At 41.7% G+C, this 18334-nt stretch overlaps 1 protein-coding gene across 1 annotated transcript in view; it reads right to left on the reverse strand.

Moving 5' to 3' along the window:
- The window catches only part of disc1 (DISC1 scaffold protein), a 53901-nt gene extending 36327 nt beyond the window's left edge, over nt 1–17574 (reverse strand). The window contains exons 1-6 of the mRNA XM_084077003.1: nt 16949–17574; nt 9927–10948; nt 8006–8075; nt 5684–5840; nt 4021–4117; nt 3169–3401 (exon numbers count right to left, since the gene is read on the reverse strand). Coding sequence (XP_083933129.1) covers nt 3169–3401; nt 4021–4117; nt 5684–5840; nt 8006–8075; nt 9927–10948; nt 16949–17015 — 1646 coding nt within the window. The 5' untranslated portion in view covers nt 17016–17574. The remainder of the gene's footprint in view (nt 1–3168; nt 3402–4020; nt 4118–5683; nt 5841–8005; nt 8076–9926; nt 10949–16948) is intronic.
- Between the last annotated feature and the right edge of the window lie 760 nt (nt 17575–18334).

An 18334-nucleotide genomic window follows, 5' to 3' on the forward strand; every position in this document is an offset into this window, starting at 1 on the left:
CATGAATGCCTCAACCGTCAGTGTGTGACTGTAAAGGCACTATACGGTATAAATGCACCATTTACCATTTTATGTCGCCCCCCACTAGTGATGTATGTAGTCCCACCTTTGTGACAGTCAGTGAAAATGTAGAAGCATTTTGGTTATGGGTCAGAGAAAGGACAGTTTGATACATTTATGTAGCCTGCTCTCCTCGGAATTAGGCGTATAAGTCAGGGGTCTTCAACAGGGGGTCCGGGACCCCTAGGGGGTCCTCAGAGTTACTACAGAGGTTCCGCCAAATCTTTGTGTGATGGGGAACATTACCCGAAAATAGCAGATCTACAAGCCGCTGCCAGGCTTAAAGGTTAACTATCTGAAAATACACATTAGCATGAATCCAGCTATCTATGAAATCTATGAAAAAAGTTTAATCTGCAACACAATTTCATACAATATATAGTGGGGGTCCCTGCTTCATCTCTCTCTCAGCTAAGGGGTCCTTGACCTGAAAAGGGTTGAAGACCCCTGGTATAAGTTATTTCATGAAATGTTTAGAATAGTCCTGTTTGTATGCAATATGCCCCCACATTTAAGAACTACTATAAGTAACAAATACAAAAGGGCTCACGCCAGGGATGTCTCACCCACAGTACTCCCAGACTCCATCAATCAGCGAACAAAAATGAAAAACTTAAACATATTATACAGGCAAGGGAGTTGCAGCTGCCAAATGAAGGAAGGATGTGCGAATTAACAGGCTTATAATATCACTGCATCATCATTAATCTGACTACATTGACATAAATTAATGTGCTGCTTAGATGCATTTTTATGGCGTGTAAGATTATTCTAAGTTGCAGAACTCAAAATTGTATCCCATTATTAAAGCCTCACTATATAACTTTTTTTTAATAAATAAAATTACATTACATTTTGTCCAATCTGTATGGTAGAGCATGTTAATTCAATATAAATGATTTGGGGTGGTTGTATTTTGTCTCCCTGCTCTTCTATTGAGACATATAAATCGTGTCAAAGGTCACGTCTCACCTAGACACAGGATCTGACAAGAATTTTGACCGGATGGTCAAGATTCAATTTATCCCCCGAGCAAGCAGGCCGGCTCTATTAGCTCAATGGTAAAAATGTCAGCACTTGCGCAGGAAACCGGGTTCAAATCCGGGGTAGAAGAGGAAAGTTACATAGTGCAGCTTTAAGTGTTGGACACTAATCATCTTTCTTTATCATGCTTTCTCTCACACAGAGAGAGAGAGAGAGAGAGAGAGAACCCTTTAGGCAATATTTATTTCATATTCAATAGCAGTATGCTACAACAAGCAATCAGTCTCTGCTGTAGGATGATATGGGCATACAAAAGCTCAATGAAATGGCTTTGATTTTAATTGCAGCCAAGAGCTCACGGTTCAAGAAGCTGACACAGATCAACTCCCTCCTTCCGACGAGAATCTATAACGCATAAGATTTTTATTTTTTTTCGGGTTTCGCTCCAATCCACACACCAAGCTCCACAGGAATAGAAAGAGTATTGATCGGTCACTTGATGGTGATTTTATGTGATGATCTGTTATGTGCATGGCGACGTATCCTGGTCCCCGGTAAGAAGTGAACCACTGCTATAACCCTGAAAACACACCTCGCTAACCCTCAAATCCAGCTTCACCCTGGAGGACCAGGAAATGTTGGCGAGTTTCCCTTGGGTAATTCTGTCCGATAAATGTGCCACCGTTGCCAACTGCATGACATTTGTTTGCAATGTTATCGTTCCAAGTGTACCAAACTATAGGCGTGAAAGTGCACAGAAGAATGATGACGCATGCACACACAGACTGACTCCGTTTTATAGTCCCCCGTCCACTTTCATGGTGGGGGACAATGCCCTTGACCTTTGAGCTTGACCTTGATGTACAATGCTGAAAGGTGAACTACGTTGGCCCAAATAGAGGCGTTTTTGTGTAGTAAAAGATGAGCTTGAGCTTTCACCTTGAGGGCAGAATGGTGAATGCTGCAAACTTGCAGAATGGTAAACCTACTAGTCGTTGTGCTCATATGTACTAGATTTCTTTATCATGTTATTGGGGTATAAAAGTGGTGCTAGAATTCTGATTGAATCATGTTTTTTCATTTCTGTTCTTTCATTTATTCATAATGTCACTATTTGACAATGGATGAATGAAGTGGGTGGAAAAAGTCTATTAACAGTCTGTATTTAATACTAGGTACAAATATAAGGACCCATTGAGATCTCCATGACAACTGACACATTTCGAACCACACCAGTAGGCACAATGAAAAGAAAAATAACTTTAAAGTTCTATTACGTAATCGTGTTTGTAGTGAATACAATGTTTTGTCCAAACTGTATGGTAGAGTATGTTAATTCAATATAACTTATACAATTGGGGTTGTATTTGGTCTCCCTGCTCTATTGAGACATTTAGATCCTGTGTCTATCTTGGACACGACCTTTGACACGATCCTTTCCTGGTTTGACACAGACTTTGACCTGAAGGTCAGAATTAAATTTCTCCCCAGAGCAAGCAGGCAGCCTCTATTAGCTCAGCAGCAAAACATAGCATTTGCCTTCAACTCATGGTTCTCTAGCAGCCCCATGTGGCCGTTAACAGTACTACAGGTAAGTATCACAAACGAGCGCTTTAAGGGATATTTCACTTTCAAACATTTTTGGGGCCAGTTGCTTCATTCAGTATTCAGATATTTGATATTGATTTTATCTCACACGCCCCCTTCGTATACAAGGCCATTGTAACTTCAAACTCCATTTTAACCTTGATGGATTCATCAAAAACACCCATCCTTGGTTATGGTGACTGATAAAAAAAAGTATCCCATAAAGTCCATAACAACACTGTACCACAATGGAAACAAGTCCCCAGGATTTTTTTTAGCCTTAATGTCAGACTGTACCACGTGCCGTTTACATTTCTGACTAATAAAGTATTCAATACATTTTCAACATAGCAAAAGTTAGCTCACAATGTGTAGCAATCCAGCACATTGTGAGCTTGAAGATCATCAATCTTCGCTATTCGTTGTACAATACATTTGCCAATATACAGTGGGGATTAAGTGCTTAATGTTCTCTAATCTCTGCTATGCGGCCCATGGACATAAGAGAGGTTCGGCAGAAAGACCATTGGCGCTAACCTGAGCATGGATGGTGAAGGGGAGACAGAGATCTGCGTGCGGTTCTCGGAGGTGATCAGGTCCTGCAGGGCACGGCTCATGTCCTGGAGCTGGGGGGCGGTGCAGATCCTCAGCACGGACACCTCCAGTTCCTCCGTCTCCACCCGCTGCTCTTCCTGTTGGATCTGCTGATCCAAGCTCTGGCTGCGGTCCTGCAGCTCAGACAACCTCCGCTGCAGCTCAGCTATCTCTGCCTGGTCACCAGTGGTGGAAAAAGTACTCAAATGTTTTACTTAAGTAGAGTAGGTAAAAGTCTGGAATTAAAAATGTACTTGAGTAAAAGTACAAAAGTATTGGTATCAAAATGTGGCTATAAATAGAGTGGTTAATGTATGTTTTAAAATGTAATAATTTACATCTGAAAAGTAACTAGAAACAAAAGTTTTTTTTTTTTTTTATTGTAGTGGAGTAAAAGTACAATATTTGCCTCTGAGATGTAGTGAATTAGAAGTAAAAGTATTGAAAATTGGAAATACTCCAGTAAAGTAATAGTACCTCAAAACTGTACTTAAGTGCAGTACTTGAGGAAATGTACTTAGTTACTTTACACCACTGCTGGCCACGGATTCATTTCAACATTTCCATTAGCTTACTGTACTTATTTGTGGATCGTGGCTGTGCACACGATTAACTGATCATGTTGTGTATGATTGCTTTTATTGTGCCGACGGCCGCAATGAAAATAAAGTAATTTGAAGTTTACCAGGTCTCATTTTCCTTCATCCAATATGGATATTGTGTACTAAAATACATCAAATACATAGCACTCAAAGACATGTCATACTGATGAAAATCTACAGTGGAGCTCATTACCTCAACCAGACGTTTCTCCTGGATGAGGCGCTCTCTTCGATATTGTGGACCCTGCGCTGAGTCGGACAGCTCCGCCACATCAGGCTCTGAACCCTCCCTGATGTCCACCACAGCAACACACACACACACACACACACACACACACACACGCACACAAGTTTTAGTTTTTTTGCAAACTTTTTGGGGAATTGCATTAACTTACATTCATTCCATTTCCTCTTACCCTAAGCTTATCATCATAAATTATCTAACCTTAACTCTAACAGATACATGTCTTTTCAATCAGGAACACTCACTTCAAAGTAGATTTAACCATTTATTGCAACAAATGGAACTTGGGGGTTAAACTAGGCGTTAATTTAGGATGTTTCCTAAATTTAGCTAAGCAGCATGCTAAGAAAAATCAGGGACCGCTAAGCAAAACCCCCCATAGGTATACAAGAGCTGGCCTAAGCAATACATTGACAGATTGACTTGAGTCAGCAGACATAAAATCACAATAGTATTTAATTGAGCCAATGCCAGACTCAGGTGAGGCTGAGGTGGAGAACGCAGCTAGAGCAGTGAAGCAGGCAGTGAGAGAAGCAAAGTTCTAATGAATGGAGAAGCCATATTTAAAGGACCCGCCCTGTTAAGAGCGTGAGCTCTGATTGGAGAGTAGGAAAGCGTGGCTGATTGTAAACCATCAGCAGGCTGACAGCCAATTACAGCTGAGGAGTGTGTGACTCCTGTGCCCTGCATGAACTAATGCGATGCTTCATATCTTACTTACTACACCCCGCTTAACCTAACCGTAATCACAACAGATACACGCCCTAACCTGAACCCTAACAAATACTGTACATGCTTAAGCATAACCCTTATAACCTTATGACACTGCAGTAAAATCAACTTTGGGACACCAATTTTATTCCCAATTACTGGAGCTACCCAATGAACTGGATTGATGTGCAAAATGTGTCCCACAGTATTTTAGGACAGGACACACTCTCTTTTCTCCACCCAGATTGTATTTCTTTCTACTTAAACCCCTTAAATTCCCCTAACCCCTAAACATATACATTCTGTATCTTAAGGCTTGATGAAGACAGACGTGGAAAGCAGTAACACAGAATGCGTGTTGTTCTGGAGCAATAGCAACATTCCATCAGAACACACACAGCCATGGCCCCACCTGACTTCCTTCCTGCTGCAAGAGCTATTTCTGTGAGCTCTCCCTCATTGCTGCATGCATTACTGACTACTCTACAACACTATGGACACACACACGCACGCACACACACACACACACACACACACACACACGGTATGGTTCTACTCTACAACATTATGGACACACACAGTATGGTTCTACTCTACAACATTATGGACAGAGAGTATGATTCATGACCACTGAAAAGAGACATTAATCTCTGTTGACATAAACTTTATATTGTCCTGGGAGGGATATTTGTCTTGGACACTGCACTACCGTAAATCAGAATAATAAAATACAGTGCACTTCACTCCAGCTATGAAAGTGCAAATTTAAAAAAAGGAACATATTTCCTCCCATCAATGTTGGAATATCTATGGCAGATGACAGAAGAAAATCATCAGAAAAGTATCATCGGCAACAACTTATAGTAAAGAATCTGGTGTAGTGTTTGCTTGGGTGACTTACCTAGGTTGGTTGTAGTTTGTCCTCTGGAGGGCGCTGTGTACTGCCTTTCTGAGACGTTCCAGGAACAAAGCCACACTAGGTTGTCTGGAGGGCAGGCCCAGATTCAGAGCACCTCGCTCTTTACACAGCTCCTCTAGCTTTTTGCCAAAACGCTCCGCTGCAAACACAGATTTGATTAATTGAATACACAGGACCACAATGGAAACAAGCCCTCAGTGCTTTTTGTGTTAACACAATATTGTATAACTGTACCCCTGTAGCTTTTGCAAACTGTTAATAAAGTACTCAATCAATAAATCAAAATCATAATAGAGACATTTCAGCACAGACAGACAAGTGCGTGGAAAACAAGCCCAAAAGAAGCTAGGCCGCACTTTTAACCTATATGCATGGACTATTTAAAAATAGCCAATCTACAAGCTCACAACTCGTGGCAAAGCGACACGTTGTGAGCTTGTAGATCTGCTATTTTCAAAAGAATCTTGAAATAAAATGTGAAATATTTTGAAGATTTTTGAAACATTCTAACAACACATTTGTCAGTGGAGAAATTACATGAAAATATTTAAGAATCACTGGTTTAAATAATAATTAAAACATTTGAAAGCAAGCCCAAATAAGCAACTACACTTTAGAAACAAGTCCAAAAAAACGCAACTCGCAACTACCAAGAGACTTTACAGAAAAAGAAGCCCAAAGTCGCTTATAAGAAGCGGAAATGGCAACACTGGTCTCTATAGGGGCTAACCATAAACACTGAACACAACACACTTCTCCAGCTGTCACTGATACGTGATTATCCCAAATCACGCGTCACTGATCTGATTACATTAATTAAAACATGACACATTGGTTGCTCATTATTTAAACTGGATTAATGTACACCATAATAAGCTGTTTGAATGTATCACAGCCCTGATCTACTACTTACAGGCATTAACAATGGTCAACATTGTTAATAATATCAATAGTATAACACTTATCTAAAAAATGAGTGGATAGAAAGGTAGACAGCAAACAACAACATAGGTTGACCCACATAATCACTGCAACTAAATAGTTCAAAGTCTGCAGGCAACGAACAGCAGATGTTGGTCTTTATTTCTGTCACAAGTCCTTGGAAATGGGTCACGATACATCATGTAGAAATAAGTCAAAACTGTCCAGATAGAGTGGCTGATATTGAGGCCAAAGAGAGGCTCAGATTAATGCCTTTCATTTTCACAGTGCCCAAAAGTCTGAAGTCCAAATTGGATTTGTGCTCCCCCCTTCACTCGCCAAACATAGAAAGAGCAGCAGCATAGAACTGAAATAAAGGTGGAATCATGCTAATAAAAGCTGAATTTGTGGAGGATCAGACAGATGCCATTCAGCCAGCTGCATACAGACTACGACTTATAGCATGTAATTCAAAAACAGAAACAGTGGATACTAAGAAAGAAGAAACGGTTAAATGAATACGTGTTTTTTCATTTGAATCTCACACAATTAGTCATAGCATTAAGTTACATGATGTGCAAGAAAGAAGTACCGTAAACAAAACTGGTTTCATTGACTAAAGAACTCAATGAAAAGTTTCAGCAACGGCCCCTTAACTACCTCTGATAGTTACAGTCAGTAAACAACCTCCCTCCAGCCCTAAATAACTTCATTATCTTCATGTGCCCTGTTACACTTTATTACTTAATGCTGCTCAGTACCCTTGTATTATGACTGTATTTGTATTATACTTTGCTTTTAATATATCTTGTTTTGTTTTTGTCTTCTATATGTTGGGACACCATTAGCACAGAGCATGCCACACCAACATTTAACTGCACATACTTGTACGAGCACTTGACAAATAAATCTTGAATCTGAATCAAAAGAGAACTGTAAACTTCCCTGTTTTCACTGTATATATCATGATGACATTTTGATAAAATTCTTGACTTTTTTTTTACTTACATCTTTAATTACATCTTACATCTTACCTCAACAAGACAATACTAAGAAAATCCCCAAAGGAAATTAGGTTTGAGACTCTTCTGATGAAACACATGACTCTTGACGCATGACGCAAAATTGCAAGCTGTATATATATTACTGACTGACAATAGCAGTTGCGGTAAGTGTGATGATCAACAAATAAAACTCCCTTCTGTCTCGTGCAATGAAACAAAAACTCTCACTTAAGCAGAAGCTGCAGAGCCAAGCTGAAGCCAGCGCTTCTCAGCAAGTGGATCCGAAACCAAAGACGACAAAAAAGAAAAACAGCTGAGAATCACAATCTTTAAGAGATCTTCTCAAAAACCAAACAAGACAAAAAAAACAGTCATTCACCTGTGTCATAGTCATCATCCAGAATGGCTTTCTGTTGGAGTCTTTGCAGCCTCAACATCATGGACTCAATCTGAGAGAGGAACAAGTTTGAACAAAAAAAAAAACAGTAAACAGATTACCAAACAGTCCAGAGGGCAAGGCTTTCTTTTTTTAACCACACAGGCACACAAAATAAGTGTGAGTGCACTGGCTATCACTTGGAACTTGAAAACAGAGGGGGGAAAGGACACTCACAAAGTATTATTTTACAATTAAATCTCTGGGGCTATTTCATTCTCTATGTGAGTCTCTCTTCTTTTCAATCAACTCAGTCATTGACCAACCCCCCATCAACAACTGATGAATTGATTAACTGATGGTCAAATTACAGCAGTCATTGTCAATTCTCCCCATGTGTTAGTTCCTGTCACTGCCAACCCCTTTTTAGGGAGGATGTGAACAACAACATCTCTTTACCCAATCATCTTTACCCCGAGATGAGGCTGGAGGGACTTTGTCAGTCCTTTGTGCCGTTTGCTACAGTATGAGATTGTATAACGAGGAGCGCAAGGGGCAACGGTAATTTACTTTCTGTGACTCAATAGCATTCCGCCGTTGTGTGACTATTGTAACATCCACTCTGTTGTCACCTGTTACGTTACCTGTGCATTGGGCTGATGTCATAACTATTGCTCAGCTTCTGTGGTGTGCGACTATTGTAACACCCACTCTGTTGTCATCTGTAACGTACCTGTGGTTTGTGCTTATGTCATACTATATAGGCTTACCTTGCTACTCTCTCTCTCCTGTTCTGCATCAGACAGGATGATTGTATATAGGGTGTGTATACTTTATTAATATTTGTTTAAGGTTGTCTTTATTGTGATGTTACTCTTCTGTACCGACTGTACTTCTATGACCGGTATATGTAACTTTTCAGGCGCCTGAATTTCCCCGGAGGGATCGATAAAGTTTTTACCTAACAGTGAGGAGTTACTGGAAGGGTGTAATGCTTGCAGAGGAATATGCTATCCTCCCCAGTTCCACTCCCCTGCTGCACAGGTGCCCTGGCCAACCTGCAGGAGTCGGTCTTACTGGGCGTAAGACCACCCGTGAACACGGTCAATTGTGTTCGTTGGAGAGCCTGACCCAGCCGGAGGCAACATGGAGGAATAAAACCCTTCTCCAAGGTGGTGGGCAGTTACATACCCCTGCACCACATGGATGCCATCTGTTCGAGATGTTGCCACATGGGAAAACAGCTACGCAGTCTCAGAGCCACTGGCAACAGCTAAAAAGCTTCTTTCCCTGTACAATCAGGCACATGAACTAACTGACAAGAATGAACAAAGGGAAACGCTAACAACCCCCCCCCCACACACACACGCACGCACGCACGCACACACACACACACACACACACACACACACACACACACACACACATACACACACACACACACACACACACACACACACACACACACACACACACACACACACACACACACACACACACACACACACACACACACACACACACACACACACACCCCAATCCCTCACACCTCTCCTGCCCTTTTCTTGCACTCTATACTTGAACTGTTCCTGCCTAATCTATACTGTGAAATTGTTTACATAAAGTTAGGTGGCAGCTACTGAAGAAATGCTGTTGGTGTATATAATTGTGTATGTGTTTTTTTGCTCTTTTTTTGCACTCTCTCTTTTTCTTTTTTAAATCTTTTTACGGTTGTATTATTGTTGTTGTTGTTATTGTTATTACCCATATGCTGCTGCATTGTCTGAAGGAAGCCAAACAAAAATAAGTTTGACTCTTATGTACCTGTACACAAGATATAAAAATAAAGCACAACCTTGAACCTTGAACCTTTAGTACAGTGAGTCAACACAATTTTGCTGTGCAAGAGTCTTATCGCACCCACCTTGGCATTGGTACGGTTGTTTTGGAGGAAGTCTTGCAGGATGCCCTCATACTTCTTCATTACTTTGTCCCAGCCTTGGTCAGACGCTGGGGTGGCGCTGTCATAGCCTGAGGTGACGGAGGATGCAGAGGCAGTGTCTGAGTCCACCGACAGAGAGGAAGTGACCTCCGTGTCCAGAGAGCAGGAGTCACAGTCGGGCAGGTCAGATGTAACGTCCCTGCCACCCCACTGGCCTTCCTGCCAAAACTTCTCACCAAATGACAGCTCCTCGCTCTCTGATTGGCTGGCCGGTGCTGAAGTGGGCTCTGATTGGTTAGGAATTAATGGTTTCGGGACAGGCGGCCCGAGAGACAAGGTTGCTGTTGTTGATTGGGAACTGGCCTTCGTTGACAGATTATCAGAAGAGAATAGTTCGGTCCTTAATGAACTGGATGAAATGGAAACAGGTTTCGGGGTTAAATGTTTAGGTGATGACTGATCCAGTGGTTCTGCTTGTGGGACAGATTCATCAGTGGCTGCTATATCTGTTCTCTGGCTGGAGTTGAGTGACTGTTGGATGAAACTAAACCTGGAGCTGAAGTTGTCTCCTGGGGGAGTCAGCCTGGCAGAGCAGGGCTTGGTGGCCGGACCTGGGCTCAGCCTGAGGTCACTCTGTGGTTTGGCTGAGGGACCCAGCGGCACGGTGGTACAACTTTCAACAAGATGAGAAGGGAGGGAAGAGAGAAAACTCTGCAAGGAGAGAGATGAATGTTTGTGCGGAGCAGGTTGCTGCTGGTTCGTTAAGGATGCTCCAGCAGTATGTGGAAGATGCTCCCTCAGGGTGTTTGTTGGCTCAGTGACGTCAATGTGATCTTGCCTACCAGGGCATCCGGATTCACTGTTGCTCATACAAGGGGATGCCCCCTCCCCCACCTCACCAGCAGCGTTGCTCTGCAGCCTGGGCAGCTCTACCCGCATGTACCCTGGTCTTCGGTGGAGCCGCTTACGACCGGAGCTGCCAGCTGTAGCCGATGCGTTGCCACCTGTCAATACAGAGATTAGCCATTAAGCCATTAAGCTTTTTGTGTTTGTGCACAAAAAAGAGGAGTCTACAGTGAGCCCACTCTGCATAAGTAACCAGAGGACTAAGATTTATATATTAATACAATCATGGGCATAACTCTACTTAAGAATATGACACTAATTAATGCACATAGGGAAAGACTTAAGTGTAAAACTTTTAGGCATTTCTTCATTTCAGTGGATTTTTTTTTGTTTTTTAATTTAAGAAATCATGTGGATCTTGGGGTGGATCTCGGGGTCCACATGGGAACAGCATGGCTCCACTGTGGATCTCGGTTCATGTGGCCAGCCTGTGACATCAGTTGTCTATGATGTTGTCTATGTCATATTTATAATGTAGAACTCGATCCCAATCCAAGCCCCATTGACTTCCATTTATGCAATTAAAGTTAAAAAAAAAATGTATTAAACATAAGTGAACAAATGGAGGTGGAGGTACCAACTTAGCCTACTGGGCTGGCAGTGTGCACAAGAAGCTTTACGCTGATCGGTCCAGCGGTTTGCAAGCTCCGACAACCACACACACAGACACAGAAAAACATGCATAATAACCCTCTCTTATAGACGGCTAGCTGCCTGCAGAGCCACACCGTAAAGAAATACATTAAAAATTAAAAATAAACATTAGCATAATACATTTCATTCCCTATGACTTTACCATAAAGATTTAACATTCTACTTCCCTCTTCACAAACTACTGTAGTGTGACTAAATGAATGAGATTTAGGGCAGTGGTGGGACATTTCCCAGAGGTTGGCTCCAGCTGTTGGGAAATACCAAACCCTCATAGTCATGTTCAGTTCAGATAGCTTATACTATTCAGCATTAACATGATGTAGATTAATGATATCTCCCTTAGGTTCGCTTCAAGGACTGCAGGGTTGTCAGTTACATTTGAATTTGAATTTACAATACAAAACTGTGTTAAACTGCTGTGGGGCCTGCCTACGCTCCAGATAGAACCTAATGGTGAACCTAAGACTGTGAATTGATAAACTTGCATTGGTTTTAGCCAAACAATGGTTTGAAAGATGCGCTGCTGCATGGATAAAGCCAGTTTGTGTCCACGACTGGGCGCTTGCTCTTATGTCTCAACGATGTTAAAACAAAGACGCTTTAGATTCCTTCCCTGGGAGCAGAGAAGGAGAGGGGTTCAAATGTGGGGAATGAACAGTTCCTTTGTGTACAGCTGTGCTACTCATTTTCTCTCACTCGCTCTCTCTCTCTCTCTCTCTCTCTCTCTCTCTCTCTCTCTCGCTCTCTCGCTCTCTCTCTCTCTCTCTCTCTCTCTCTCTCTTTCTCTCTCTCTCTCTCTCTATCTCTCTCTCTCTCTCTCTCTCTGTCTTTTGCCTTCAATGTCATACATACATGCTCACACACTCATAGTCATAGACATCAATACTTGTGCATGCAGGCCCACATTTCCACTGACAGTTAGTTACTGAAAGTTGTACTGAAATACAAGGAAAGTACCCAGACAGTTAACCACTTCTACTTTCAGGTATCTGACATATCAAACAACAGCATTCCAAACTCTAAGAATTAGAGTGCATGCAACTTAAATGCATGCAATTTCTAGCAGGCAATTTCTAGCTTCTTTTCCCAATTATATTTTTATTTCATAATAACCACACGTGTATTACATTTCTGTGCTGGTAGCTATATATTAAGTCAGGAATGTGAAACCGTGACCCACTACAAAGCAACCACACACACCACTGCTCTACCCTCCATGACCGCCAATGATGTCACTCCTAAAGCACGCCATGTGATTGCAGACTGTGAGAGACAAAAGAGGACCACTTAAGAAAAAGTAGTGGGATGGTTAGGTGGGAGAGTGAAGTTCTTGTTTGTCCTCCTTCATTTGTGAAAGAGACTGGGTGTGTCTCTCTCTCTCTCTCTGTGTGTGTGTGTGTGTGTGTGTGTGTGTGTGTGTGTGTGTGTGTGTGTGTGTGTGTGTGTGTGTGTGTGTGTGTGTGTGTGTGTGTGTGTGTGTGTGTGTGTGTGTGTGTGTGTGTGTGTGTGTGTGTGTGTGTGGGCGTGCACTGTATATTTGTATGTGTACGTGTACGTGTACGTGTACGTGTACGTGTACGTGTACGTGTACGTGTACGTGTACTTGTACGTGTACGTGTACTTGTACGTGTATGTGTATTTGTATGTCTGTGTGTGTGGATGTGTGCGTGCGTGTGTGTGTGTGCGTCATAGACCACATGTTGGACATGAGTTAGGGTTAGGCATGTTTAAGGTTAGGGTAAAGGATAAATCAGTTATGGTTATGGTTATGGTTAAATCAGTTATGGTTATGATTAGGGTAAGAAGATATGGAATGAATCGAATGTAAGTCAATGTAATGTCCCAAAACATTTGCAAAATGTGTGTGCGTGCATGCCTGCGTGTACTTGTGCATGATGGGATGGCATACTAGCAGGTGCCTTGCAATAAAATGTGTTGTCCTCACATAGCAGAGCAGAAGGGAAGCCGGACGGTCTATTGATCAGACTATTAGTGAAAGCCGGTCTGTCCACAGAGACCCCACCACAGCGCCGGTCAGGTTACATACAGCTCCATTAGGGTTTCTCTGCAGACGCGCCCACTGTACCATAACCCATCTCGGTAACCCAACACCTGGACACTCAACGCAACTGCAGCCCGTTCACCATCTGCCACGGTCAAGACAAAGAATCATGGTCTACTTCAGTGGTTCTCAAACTTTTTCATGTCAAGGACCCCCAAATTGACACTTATTAGCCCGCGGACCCCCATTTCAAAAGATATGCCAGGGTCGGGGACCCCCATAAGAGAAGATTTTTTACGGCTCTAGCAGTGATTCTCAACCATTTTAATTTCAAGGACCCCCAGTTTGACATGCATTAGGCTATGGACCCCCATTTAATGGCATTTCTATCACTTGGACCGCAATTTATATTGTAAAATCAATGTTAATGTAACTCTGAGAGTGTACAAATGGAACCAAATGGACCCGTTAGGGTCCATTTGGTTCCATTTGCACACTCTCAGAGTTACAGACCCATAAGGGTCCATTTGGTGCCTAATCTATCATTTAGCTGGGGACCCCCTGGAACTCCCTCAAGGACCCCTGGGGGTCCCCGGAACCCACTTTGAGAACCAATGGTCTACTTGACAGGTGAAACAGTCAGATATAGGCTCTGGGACATGCAGGGCTGATCCACAACACTAACACTCCATGCTTAGATTCTAAGGTGGTTCTTTCGGTTAAACAGGAAGGAAATGCCTAACAGTCCACTGTGAGCGGGGGGAGAATCCATCTAAACCACGAATGCATCACACAAAAGAAGATGTCATCTCGCTGTTTCCTGTCAAGACCGCATGTTGACGTTGCTTACCAGGAACTCTGGCAGAAACAGCAAAGAATCACATCATTTGACTCAGATTTGAGGCTGTGGATGACCAAAGCCTCTTCACAGCTCACTGCAACTTTCTTGTTAAAACATTACACCTGCAAAAGAAAAGATCTAAACTGGAGAGAGAAAGACACACAGAAACGGAAACAAACCAGTGGCATTGTACAGCACTCGCTCAATGCCGAGAACAAGTTCTGTCTTCAGTGCGAGGAGGCTGACTGTTTACCTTAGGAGATTAAAGAGGCCCTCCTCGAACCTCTCATGTTAAAAACCGCATCCCATTGGTTGATGAAAGTACTTCAGCCAAACAGCGGTGGAATGTGGAGGATCTCATAAAAACACAAACATTTGAGGAGCTTGCTAAATAGTCTCTCACTCTCACACACACACACACACACACACACACACACACACACACACACACACACACACACACACACACACACACACACACACACACACACACACACACACACACACACACACATCTGCCTGTGTCAGCAGTCTCCTGAGAAGAAGCACTGCCAGGCAGATGTGTTAAGGAGCCCACCACTTGTGACTGACCACGGCATAAGAATAGAGGAAGTGAAAGTCACTTATGACTGAGTGTTGAAAACCATTTCCTTTCTTCCCTGGCTTCACCCCACAAGAAATAGGCAAATATTTGCTTTTACCAATACATTACATGCTCGAGTTTCATATTATTTAAGAAGTGGGTGCTTCAGAGTTAGTTTTATTAGGTTTTATCTCACTGTCCAATGTGTCCATGGGCACTGTCAAGACATTTTCAAGAAGTAAAAAAATTCAGTCATTCCTATGTGAAGGCTGATTTCTCTCAGACAGCCACGTACTTCCTGCAAGGCCACATGGGAATGGGAACCATAAACCAGCTGAGAATAATGAGAGAATGGGGTGGGGTTTTCCAGGGCCATTAGTCTGTCAGTAGGGCAGAGACTGAATAAAGAGTGACTAGTGAGATGTGCTACAGCAGCAGCCAATCAATAAAGGATCAATGTACCATAAAAAAAAGTAGCTCCGTTAATCTATTTAACTGGTTCAGACTACACTTAAATAATAGATGTTTCAACTAGTGTACTTAGAATGACGCTGGGCAAAAAAAATAATTTCCCAGACAGAGAAAACTGAAACTGTTTGTTGATATCAAAATGACATGCTTAATTATAAATTAAATATTAATAGTATCGTTGTCATGAAAACTTTCATATAGGCATAGGCCTACTCCTGGTTCACTTCAAACTTTTGTTAGTTATCAAGGACCGGAACTAAGCTAAACTGAAACTATGAAATGTCAAAAGGGCTTGACATCACATAGGAATTCAGTCAATTCACCAATCAACACATTTCTTCCTAAAACATTTTGTGAGAATAAGCTCCAGGCAATAAAATGACCCATTAAACTAGTGACCCTTTAAATGTTAACCGGCCACTGGTCCCTTTGCAAAGCACACAAAGCTATACTGTAAAATTCGCACAATTAGGCTACATCAATATTCCTAGCTGGCAAATGTTTTACTCATACTCTGATACTCTGGTAATACACTATTAAAGACTGTGTGGCTGCTCTGATACGTGTAATACACTATTAAAGACTGCATGGCTGCATCCAATATTCCTAAAGTCTTCCACAGCTTAAATGGAAGGCAGCTTTTAATGATGAACATTGAACCCAGTCAGTATACTGTCATAATATATGGTTTGAAAAGCACAGCATGCTCCTTGTGTTTAATTTGGAGCAGTGGGACCCCCAGGGCGGTCCCCATTTGATTTCTTTTTTTTTTGGGGGGGGGGGGGTGGCTAGATGACAGTAAAGTGAAAATTGAAGATCTTTTAAGACTTTTTCAATACCTAAAAAAACATTACTGCATCAAAAGTAATCAACAAACTATACTATAGAAACAGTTCAAACAAACATTGGCCAAATTGTCAAATAATATAAGAAAGAGGCAATCATTGTGAAAATAGCAGATCTGTGAGGCGTTGTGAGCTTGTAGATCTGCTATTTTCACAATATTTATCTGTGGAACCTCAACTCCTACATTCCTGTGTGCTTGTGCTTTGTCAGGGTGAGGGTCCCCAGTTCAAATATGATTTTTGGAGGACATGACACTGAAAAGGATCAGATCTATTATGTGTTGAGAAATCAAGACAGTTGATGCCTGATGAGGTGAAAGAACAAACCAATAGGCCTAATGACATCCACATGCAAAACCGTTTCTTTTGGCAGGTCTGGTTTTGGATCGTTAGATATTGACTTTCAACAGATTTGACTTATCTAATAGCTAACATTGGGAATTGTCACACAAAGCAGAGGATTGACACTGTGTTGCAGTTGTATTATCCTAAGTCTTCTCTGCTTTGTTTTCTTCCCAATCCCTACATGTGGCAGAGTTGAAAGCATCTTAAAAAAGAACACTATCATCATCATCAACACCACTATAATAAAGCTTATTAGGCTACTAATTGTACTAAATCATTTTTGAATGAAGTGCTAATAAATTGCATCCGCTATATCAGATCACAGTATTTTTTTAGTTTTAGTTTTTTATACTTTACCTTCCATTACTTCGCAGTGATGCTGAGAAATGGCACTACTTTCCAACCGCATGAGTCCAGCAAACATCTTGTTAACAGCAGCTCTTAGACCCTATTATCCATATAACGGTTGGTTATCCATGATCAAAATGGTCCAAAATCACATAAAAATCCTTGGACTATGAAACAATTGATCAGAAGGAGCTGATGTTGTAAGAAATGGGAGCTCCAGCTCCTTATTGCCACTCAGACACAAACTGAGCTCATTTCCGTTTTAGGAAAAAAAAGTGTTCGAGGCTACAATTATTTCCACCACTTCGGTTCGGACAACGTGTTAAAGTGTCTCTCGTCTTGTAGAAGCTACTATGTGTCCATAATAACATAATGTTTGCGCTGTGCAGCCGCATCGATCCTCATATTAATAACAATTATAACACAATCCTGCATTTATTTCTCCCCTCCTGCTGCTGCTGCTGCGGTATTAAAGTGGGTCCAGTTCAGTTGATCGCATTAACAGACGATCGCATTGAGGTGTGTTTCCCAAAGAAAAGATGGACAAACCCCGACGACAGTCTGAAACATTATTATCCGTGTGAATCTAGACAGATCGCCATCGATCCATTGATTAGAGCCGCTGTTGGTCCAGTTGATCCCTGTTTGATGATGAAAACGGAAGGCTCGTCCTCAGTGGATCCACTCGGGTCCGTTATGTGCGTCGTGTTGGAGCTTGGAGGAACGTGAGGAGTTCCTTCCTACGTGTGATGGAATTTGACTCCAAGATCTCCTCCTCCTCCTCCTACTCCAGTCAATTAGGCTGTCTGAACCAGAATCAGTGGTGGAAAAAGTACTCACATTTTCTACGTAAGTAAAAGTATCAATACTGCAATGTAGAAATACTAAATTACAAGTAAAAGTCCGGAATTAAAAATATACGTGAGTAAAAGTGCAAAAGTATTATTTGGTATGAAAATGTAGGCCTACTTATGTACCAAAAGTAGAAAGTACTCATTATGCAGAATTGTCCCATTTCACAAGTTTTCAAATGTAGCCTATAAAATGAATAAATCTTTTGAAAATAGCAGATCTACAAGCTAGTAACCAAAGTTTTAAAATATTTGTAGTGGAGTAAAAGTATAATATCTGCCTCTGAGATATAGTGGAGTAGAGGTAAAGTACTGAAAATTGGAAATACTCCAGTAAAGTAAAAAAAGACCTCAAAATTGTACTAGGCTACAGTACTTGAGTAAATGTACTTGTAGTTACTTTACATCACTGACCAGAATGCAGCCATACACTTCAATAAGAACATGATATAGCTTGTGTGTGATTGTTTTGCTCTGTCATTATAGTGTTCTTGTGAGACTGAATTTGCCAAGATAAATATGGACTGCATGGATTCTTCTGGAA

The sequence above is a fragment of the Gymnoscopelus microlampas genome (assembly GCF_963454915.1).
Source record: "Gymnoscopelus microlampas genome assembly, chromosome: 13".
NCBI classification, from domain to species: domain Eukaryota; kingdom Metazoa; phylum Chordata; class Actinopteri; order Myctophiformes; family Myctophidae; genus Gymnoscopelus; species Gymnoscopelus microlampas.